At 44.4% G+C, this 9,628-nt stretch overlaps 1 protein-coding gene across 1 annotated transcript; it reads right to left on the reverse strand.

Annotated features, from left to right (window-relative positions):
* Positions 1-535: 535 nt before the first annotated feature.
* LOC142583449 (uncharacterized) lies at positions 536-7,483 on the reverse strand. Its single transcript, XM_075693914.1, has 3 exons — positions 7,036-7,483; positions 5,270-5,455; positions 536-1,748 (listed from the first exon to the last, which is right to left on the reverse strand). Exons 1-3 carry the CDS (start codon positions 7,319-7,321, stop codon positions 1,735-1,737), a joined length of 486 nt encoding a protein of 161 aa, XP_075550029.1. The 5' UTR covers positions 7,322-7,483; the 3' UTR covers positions 536-1,734.
* Between the last annotated feature and the right edge of the window lie 2,145 nt (positions 7,484-9,628).

Here is a 9,628-nt window from a genome sequence, read left to right on the forward strand (position 1 = left end):
ATGGTTGTTCTTGGCAATACTAAGAACTTGTGAATTTTGTGTACCGCTCATGCTTAACTTTGTAGTGCACTGTGGCTTAGTGAAGCACTACGATTGCGTGTAGCATACGTACACATCTTACCTGATAGACGGTGAACAGGGTCTTGTACAAATATCCGCTGAAGAAGAAAAGACTACACCTTCACATGTGTTAAAACACATGCCAAACTTGAAAAAACAGACGTACAATGAACATCCACACGTTAAAATAGCAAAAGCATCACTTAAAAGGCGAAAACTATTGAAAACTTTGCAAGCGCCACGGAGGAAGGAAACTAAGGAGAGGCCCTGACGTCACTCTTTGTGAAGCAAAAGTGAAGCCGGAAGTTGGCATTGCTCATGGCGATGCTCCGTCTTTTGGGCCCCCCTCCTCTCTTGTTTACATCTTTCGCGAAACCACGCCGCGCTGCGCGTGGTTTCGCGCGCGGAGCGCGTGCGCTCGCGCAACATCCGGCAGAGCACGGTGCAGGTAACACAGCGCAACAAGACACGGTGACTAACGCTAACCCGCCCACACAGCGCCTACCACCAACCTACCAGAGCAACACGTGTGAGCGCTCAAAACCATAACAACGCCGCCATTGTGGCCCAAAAGGCGTGGCCATACAACAAAAAAAATAAAAAAGCAGCAAAAAAATGAGAACCTACTACGTCATTTCCGCCACACTTTTCTCCTAGCGCGCAGAGGGGGTAGGGCCTCTCCTTAGTTTCCTTCCTCCGTGGCAAGCGCCATGGCAAGCGCAAATCCGCCATTGCTGCTGATATTGATGTTGATCAGGCTGTCCCCTTGCGATCGAGTCGGCAAGCGCGTGGAAGCGCGTTTCCTTATTCTATGGAAGCGCAATTGGCGCAATGTAGCCAAAATAAATAAAGAAAACTGCATCAACTCCGAATACACACACGCAAAAGAAAATCGTCGGGATTCTCTATAACGACGTTTCCAACCCCTTGACCGATATTTCATACAGCTCGTTGCATTAATTAAAATACCTGCAGTGCATTGTTTTCATAACGCGCTAAAAAAATTCTGCGCTTAAGCTTACCCGCACAAACACGCGGCGCAAATTCGTAGAACGCCACCAGTGCAGCCCCCCACCCCCCAAGAATATATATGACTAGTCAATAATAATAGCATACAATTATAACGTGAGCGTCGGCGCAATCCATGGAGAATTCAATTTTATTTGTTATAGAAAATCAAATGCAATGCAGTAAACAATGGATAGAATTAAGCATATAGCTTCGAGTCTAAAAAAAATCTGCCTTGAAACTTGACGTGGTGACGCGGCAAATTGTGAGTATATGATTGAAAATAATTGCTATAGTGTGTTCGTGTATGAGTAAGCTTCTCAAAAGGAGTTTCAAGTGTTTCCATGGTATGGTAAGCTTATATCTTGATTCCTCAAGTTTTTTTTTATTCATATAGGTCAATTATGTTTAAAAAGCGAATTGGAAATCCCAATGGTTTTGTATTTTACCGGGGGAACACAGAGTTGAGCCACTGTTTTGAAACAAACTCTTATTTAAAGTAGTTACAAGTAACACCGACACCCTCGCTCATAACAAAACAACTTTCACTCACTGTGTCCAGACACTCGGTTCAAGTTGCATGTAATGCTTCATCTCCAAGCTTTGCGTGGTTTCTTAAAGGCATTGTGAAATCTACACGGTGTTTTTATTTTACACCTCCTCATCTCATAGCACAAGATCTGAAATGCGTGAACAAGAAGAATCAGGCCAGCACATATTCACAAAAATGAACTCTTCACAGTGCAGTTGACAAGTGCAAAAATTACAGCAGAAACTGCCAGTCACATGATATGAGCAAAACATAACTGTTCTTTTTGCGGGAAAGCCTCAGTCCCATGCCGACATTAACCCATATGGTGGTCATCACTGGCAATGTTTGAAAGATTTTCATAAAATAGAGACTGAATGTCTGGAGTATTTATCATAAGGGAAGTAGAAACTCGCACGTCTTCTAAACAGCCCTTTGCAGTGCTAAATGTATGCTGGCTATTGATAGTAATAAATAGTATGACTGTTACAACTGTTAAACAAGACAAAAGCTCACAGGAATATGAAGGCTTGAAGTGATAAACAGTGTTTGGAGGGAGAATGTAGCTGGAGCGAACCTTTTGACAAAGATTTGTCTTCGTCAGTGCCGCAATTAAGTTCGGCACAGCAATCTTTATGCACCTTTAGCTCACTTTCCCACACCCTCAATGTAGGATGAATAGGAGAATAAGATAGTGCGTAGAATGAAGTTGAAGTGTAGAAAAGAAAGGGGATAGAGAAGGTAGGAGCACTGTTGTAGATTATTCTTCCAAGGTTACTCTTTCAAAAGAAAGAAAGAAAAATATTAAATGTGTAAGGAAGCATTGCCAATTGTTATTATGCCTACTCAAGTAAGAGATGCACCATAAGGGATGCAATATAAAACTGATCTGATATGTAGGGTGGCCTAAAGCTTTCTGCATAGTCTTTACAATCATTATGACACTGTCTGCTGCAGCTAAATATGCAGAAGTTTTAATTGAGTGCTCGTGACCAGAGCAACTTATCCAGACTGCACACAATACCATTGCATATGCCCTCTATTTTGGTAATCTGAAAAATAAAAGTTTATTCAAATGGGCAATAAGAACATCACATGGAACACAAAATCTAGATCGAATTATGAGGCATGCCACAGTGCGGGACTCAGTATTATTTTTGACCACCTTGGGTTTTGTGATGTGCACTTAAATTCAACTACACACTTTTTTTTTTTTTTTTCATTTCAACACCACTGAAATGCAGCCACCTTTGCTGGGATTGAACCCACAAGCTCGAGCTCAGCAATGCAACATCATAACTACTGCGCTACTGAGTGTTTACACAAATTTATAAGTAGCAAAACACATTGGAGGCTTTTGCACACTGAAGCACTACACACCATCCAATGCACTTCCTTACATCTATGTACAGACATACTTACCAGCGGTTCATATGACAAGCATGGAGGCGTGCTCTAACACACTACCATCCAACAGCTGCCACATACCAGAGATGACCACTGGGTTTGTACCTATTTTCACAGAACACTTACCAGCAGCTCATACAACAAGCATGGTGGCCTCTCTCGTGCTCTAACACACATACCATCCAGCTGTGACATATGGCTGCACACCACAGACAAAAACAGACGGGCTAATCATCAGAGACCACATGTCATGATTTGTTAACATGCGAGCCCTCAACCTGCTTCAATAAGGCATGACAGCACAGCACTACTGCACCACTTCTCTCTTCCTAACTGCACTGGAGGCTTGTTACCAGTAATCGTGCCCTGCTGACGTGGTTATCTCTTCAGTTTCTATGTTGCTGTCCCTAAGCTGTCATTTAAGGACTTCCTTTTGAACTTCAGTGGGCCTTGAAAGGCTAGATGATGGCTGCCACAATCTAGGGTTTTTTGTAGAGTGAAATCTTAACAGGCGCACAACTTTTTTGTTGGCTGGTTTATTTGAATGGTCTGGCATCTTTCTTTTTGGGTCACTTTCACTTTCAACAAGCATGAAAACTGGCTCAAACAAATTGTTTGCCTTCTCAGCCACACCCTCAGAGACTTCACCATCTGATATTGCCTGTCTGACTGAGTCCATTTTTGCTCTTAAGAGTGCTGAGCTTGACACTGCTTTGGCTGCTTCCAGCTTTGTTATACTCTGTACAATGTGCAATGCCCGACTTGCCTCACATGCTTCTTCGGGTGAGCTCTCATGGGCCTTGTTGCTGCTAGTTGGATTAGCGATGACCACACAGTGAATGTGCTTGCACACTGTAAAGTGTATAAGATGGTCATAGCAAGTGCACATATAAGTATGCACACACACTGCGCATTCCTTGCACCTCAAAGGACAGCAAGCACCATCTCCCACTTTTGACACTTTATATGAGAGCCCTTTAATAGACTGAGATGGCACAGTCCATATGCCATCTTCATTTAATTTGGCACAAGCTGCCATTTCACTGCCAGACCTGTGGTTCTTCTGAATTCTGCTCAGCTTCTTACCCTTTGCGCCTTTCATCATCTGGATAGCCCTTTTCATTAAAAAATGATTTGTCAAGTCCATGAGGGCAGAAATTAGTTTGTCACCATGCTTATTCTGTTTTCTCTCCAGCATAGTATGCTTTAACGTCCTGTGCTTGCTCTCAACGTGCATGTTAGTGTTGACAGCTGCTCTAGTCCTAAAGCAATAGGCCCACTCTTGCGGCCTAACTGCATAGTGGTCATTGAAGTACTTCAGGAAGTCCCTCAGTTTTTCTTCCTCACTAGAAAGGAATTGCTTAAAATAATCTTCAAATGCCTTTTCCGCGAGGAACTCTAAGAGTAGCCACACACTATGGTAAACGTGTGGCCTTAGCTGTTTCTCTACACACTCGAGTATCTTCTTACGCCAATTGTTATCCACATGCCAGGCACAGAAAAGTTTCTGTTGTGCAGCACCCATGACCATGGACCATGCTTTGTAGAATTGCGACGCATCATCAGATATCAATGTCTTAGCAGCCACTTTTTTGGCCATGGCTGACTCCAGATATTTGAAGAATGCTGTCAAAGTTTGCTCGTTCATCCGGTTGCAGATGAAATAAGCTATAGCTACACCTGATCCTACTTTATCTAGCACCAGAAGAGTGGTCAGCTCAAACTGGTACTCTGTAGTTCCATGTGTGGATTCAAGACATACAGTACCTGCAGGGCCCAATTTTTCTAGTAGCTCCTTCTGAGGCTCTGTCATCAGAACAAGAGCAAAGTCTGCTGAAGGAAATGTACCACTTGGGTCCACTGCACCTTGTGCCTTGTACAGGTGGACAAGTGTTTCACCTTTTTCTTTCATCACAAGCACCCACGTGTCTACACTGATAGCGTCATTAGTGTGACAATGTTATGGAGCAGCAATGTTAAACTGCTGTTTGATGTTATGCAGGGTTGAGCACTCTGCCAAGTGCACTGGCCTCAGCTTGGATGCCACAGATGTTCTTACTCGCTTTAGAATGGTTTTCATGGGCACACCCCTTTCTAGGTTCTCTGCTACGCTGGCCTTTTCCTTGTCACTCATTCTCAAGTGCTGAATTTCTGGCTTATGACCGTAATGGTTTCTTTGATACCTGACTTTTATGGTGGTGCCTTCAGGTGTCGGACTCTGAGTATTGTCCATTGTGATGGTAATAAATGAAAGACATATCTTACCAGACCTACAGCTCCCCTGACTTTTCTCCCGACGGTCACTATGACCTTCCTTTTTCCTTGCCTCGCCTGATCTATTACAGTGATAGTGGATCCTTGTCCCTCCACTGGCCAGCTTTTCGGAGCCCGTGGGCAAAATGACCCAGCAGTTCTGGCTACTCTCTTCTTCTGCTTTCCATTCATGAAATTCTGTAATAAATGCACAAAATAACATTAGATAGTGACAAGTACCTTGGGGAGAGAGATGCAAACAAAAATAATCACATTGAAGGTCTTGGACATGGGCTAATGTAGCATTTATTTTACTCCCTCACCTTCAACTCGACCGTGTCATGAGGTCATCCTTGATATTGCTTAAGTTTCTGTTGAAATTGAATTTCAAATGCGGTGCACCATAACTTCAAAAAATTTATCATATTAGTTTTGTTTTAATAAGAAACAAATATGAAACTTAAGCATGATCTATGCTCACTCCTTCCTCAATATTGAATCAGACTGTACATTCACAGCAATGCTGTTACAATAAGACAAAGACGAACTGAGAGCACGTGGTGCAAGCTACGCCCCAGAACAGTGTGAATCCCTTCCCTCAGTTTCTTCTTGAAAAGCTCCTTCTTTTCAAGAAGAGCTTGATTTTTTTACTGTACATAGGGGCTTGGCGAGGGAGTGTTCCATCGTCACGCGGTTATGATCTGGCTTGGGCATGCGCCTGGTTCGAAGAGGCAGCATTATGTGCCATTTCAATAAACCAGTTGCTAATCTGCGTTCTTCCTGTCTTCTTGTACGTTGGTGTCTTTTCCCAAGCACAGTCTACGTTCACAAAAATATGTCTTACCAAGTAGCCTCTCCTAACACACTCTTCTTAAAGAAAAAAGGATTGCGCGTGCGTCAAATTTCGCTCTACTTTATGAAATCTACAACCAGAGTCCTTCAATTGAAGGACTGTGGTACTACTAAAGAATTTTCCCAAAGTACGCCGGGAGACCAAGCCGTTGACAGCCGCAATTGCAAGTGTGGTCCTGGACCTACGTCGGCCTGCATTCGGACCTATTGCGGCCTGCACTGAGGCGAAGACTACACCACGCACGTAAGTAGCGCAGAGCAACGTCAGAACGCAGAGCAAATTCCTCCTCTCGTTTAAGTAAAAAAAAAGGGGGGGGGGGGTTGCGCGAGCGTCACATTTCGCTCTATTCTATGAAATGTACTGCTAAAGAGCTTGCCCACAATACGCTGGGAAACCATCCCGGCGACATCCGCAAATTCATGTATGGTCCCGGTTCTGCGTCTCTGCCGCGTTGCAACGTGCACTGAGGCGAAGACTAGGCCACGCACGCATGTGGCACAGAGCAACGTCAGAACGCAGAACAGCTTACTCCTGTCGCTTAAAAAAAATAAGAAGATGTACAAACGTCAAATTTCACTCCAGTTGCTGTGCAGGATAGCAGACAATGCCAAACGTATGTCATGTAGCGCATCGCTGGGAGCGCGCACACATGACTATACTATAGATGGATAAACAAACAAATTATATTTAACGAGGACACAAACTTCAAGATACCCCAAGGAAATAAATTAGGCACCTGCGCAAAAGCTGCTCTTCGCGAAACAGATGGAGAAGGAGAAAACAAAGGCCCGCAAAGCATAAACAACTGCCTTTTTGGAAGCACACTGCGCAACAAGAAATTAAAAAAAGTCGAAGATATAATATTGCGTTTAAACGTCATTTGCTCACGATGACTGAGAATAAATTTAATAAAACTGTTCCTCACCCTTATGCACGTCAGCCTCGAAGTTGTGCGCAGCGATCTGGTGCACCGAATACTTCTCCATTGTAGGCAGGGAAGTGCCACATACGTCGCATTTCATCAATTTCTTGACATCCACGGCCATTTTGTGAACGTTCCTGATGTGTTGCAACATGTTCTTCCTCTGTATGAATAGTTTGCTGCAAAATTCGCAGCGACGATCGTCATCGCCGATGGCAGCTCGATCACAGACGCGCGCCATTCCGAAGCGGAGTAGGCGGCGTTTGGAAGCACGTGGTTTCTGTGTCATTGCACGCACTACAGCAATACAGAGAAGAAACCTCCCCAATCACGTGACACACTAGGTATTCAGTGGCCCCATAGGGACAGTTGGAAACCAACTTAGGGAACCAACATCCGGGAACGCAGGGTCACGTGGATGCTGCCTTCTATTGTTCACCGGCCTCAGCCGGCCTGCGGGGAGACGCATGTGCGGGGAGACGCATGTTAAGAAACTCCCATAGACGGTGGCGCCAGATTACCCTCTAGGTGTTATAGTGAGAAACTCTATGGCGCCGACTTTTAAAACACAGCATCAAATAAATGATTTATCTATTTAGGCGTAGTATATTTAATATTAAAACGATAATGTTAGCATTTTATATATTTTATATTAACCTTTTCTTTGTGTGACGTCATGATGCGTGCAGCAGCGGACTCCACTTGGGGTCGTCTGCTACCAAGTGCGTGCAACCAGCGCCTACCTCTCTCAAATGACCGTCTCTTCATTGGGGCTGTTGGTTGTATTCTGTGGTGTTGCGTCCGCTGGTGTCAACCGTACTCTCTAGCGGCGCTTCATTATGGCATTTTTCTCTGTTGTGGAGAAGATTCTCAAGTTTTCTGACGCTCTTCTCAACAATGCCAACGGCTTTGTTCGTGTGAGCCAACCCAACCGTAAGTGTTACGCACTTATATGGGTGATGGTTTGGGCTAGTTGGTTTTCCATTAATTAGACTCTGTGGTACAGCGCGAAGCCGGACAGGGGACACAGGAAAAAAACGAGGAAAGCGCTTGTCCTCGTTTTTTCCTGTATCCCCTGTCCCGCTTCGCGCTGTACCACACAGTCTAAAATGCTCCGCACTGTGTGCACGTGCTAGCGACGCATCATTCGCGGGCGCGAATAGGCTTTCTGTGCTAGCCCACCTTGGTCACGCGTCACGGCCGTCACTTCGATTTGGCTGCACTTGCTTTATAGTGTAGAGTCGGTGCTACGAAAGCACGGTTGTGCCGCACGTTTATTTCTAAAATGAAATGCAACGTGCAAGTCTTAAAACGGTGGTTTGCTCCCCCCTCTTCCGCTACCCCTTGGGTGCCCCGGAGAGCCTGCGCCGCCTCCGTTATAGTCTCAGGTGCTATCCTGAGCCCTCCGTTTGCCGGTTACATTTGCCCTCCTGCAGCAGTGCTTCTAAAAAATCCACTCTATCGTCGCGGCGAAAGAAGCGGCCCGCGACATCCATCAGTCAGAATCTTTCCATCGTTCTCTCGTAGCCACACTTTTCTCCGGTCGTTTTCTGCCTTGATGCTACTCCCAGTGGTCAGAGAACAGACGACTTGCAAAATGGGGCGCGTCCTCTTCCGTGCAGCGGCAGTACTACAAAATTTCGCCGGAAAACGAGGCGTAAGTTTGACAGAGTGCTTACAGACCAAGCGATAGTGGCCGCTTCCCGGCATCTATAGCAGAAACTTCACCAGGCAACTTGACCCTTAAAATTTTGTATCCAAGAACTCTGCAAAGCGAAAGTCTGTAATAAATACTGAAAGAAATAATAAAGCAGCACATCGTCAAAGACAAGTTAGATTCAAACACAAATAAATTACAAGCTAGTTTGTGCCACCTACTTGGACGCACTGCAGCACAAAAGTATTGTATGAAGCAACAAAGCGTCTTGTGGTGATAGAATATTGCTCTATATGGCAAAAGCAATGGAATAAAAATGTTTTCGATAGCGAATAATAATTTGCTTTCTTAGCTGTGATATTTGGAAGGAAAAATGAAGCATGACTAGCTTTGATGCTGACATGGTGATATTTCAACAAAATTCATGCTCTTGTTGGTTCATACTATCAAATGAATACTGGTAAGCACATCTTCAAGAGGGACAAGACTCCTACATGCGGGACAAGCTCTACTCGCAACAAATCTTTATTGGGAACGTGTTGCCTACTTATGCAACAGCAGCACACGATTGTGGGAGTGCAGTGCCCATCAAGCCACAGATGCATCACAGATTGCAGCAGCCTTTCTAAAAAGTCCTTTTCTTTGCTACACGATACAACCAAAATATAATTAATACAGGCACTTTTTTTTTAATATATGAAAGCCTTCCATGATTTCCCTGGCCAAAGCATTCCCACTGCTACCTAGAATCCAAATACCAGAAAGAATTTGCTCACAGGTACAGGGCCTACAGTGCATAGGCAAATGAAATGAAGCTTCATTAGCTACAGATTGCTTGTGTGCCCATGCCCGATCATTGATGCATCATTCAGTTTGTCTGATATAAACCTTTCTGAAAGTAAGTGAAATCTCGTACACAATGCCAACGGCGCACGTGAC

Source organism: Dermacentor variabilis, chromosome 5, assembly GCF_050947875.1.
Source record: "Dermacentor variabilis isolate Ectoservices chromosome 5, ASM5094787v1, whole genome shotgun sequence".
NCBI lineage: Eukaryota > Metazoa > Arthropoda > Arachnida > Ixodida > Ixodidae > Dermacentor > Dermacentor variabilis.

What these genes read in the sequence shown, in the direction of transcription:
- LOC142583449 (XM_075693914.1), bottom strand. Translation starts at nt 7,321, where the DNA reads ATGACACAGAAACCACGTGCTTCCAAACGCCGCCTACTCCGCTTCGGA. An exon ending in CGAGGCTGACGTGCATAAGG is followed by an intron (nt 5,456 to 7,035) that starts GTGAGGAACAGT and finishes CATTTATTACAG; the next exon opens with AATTTCATGAATGGAAAGCA.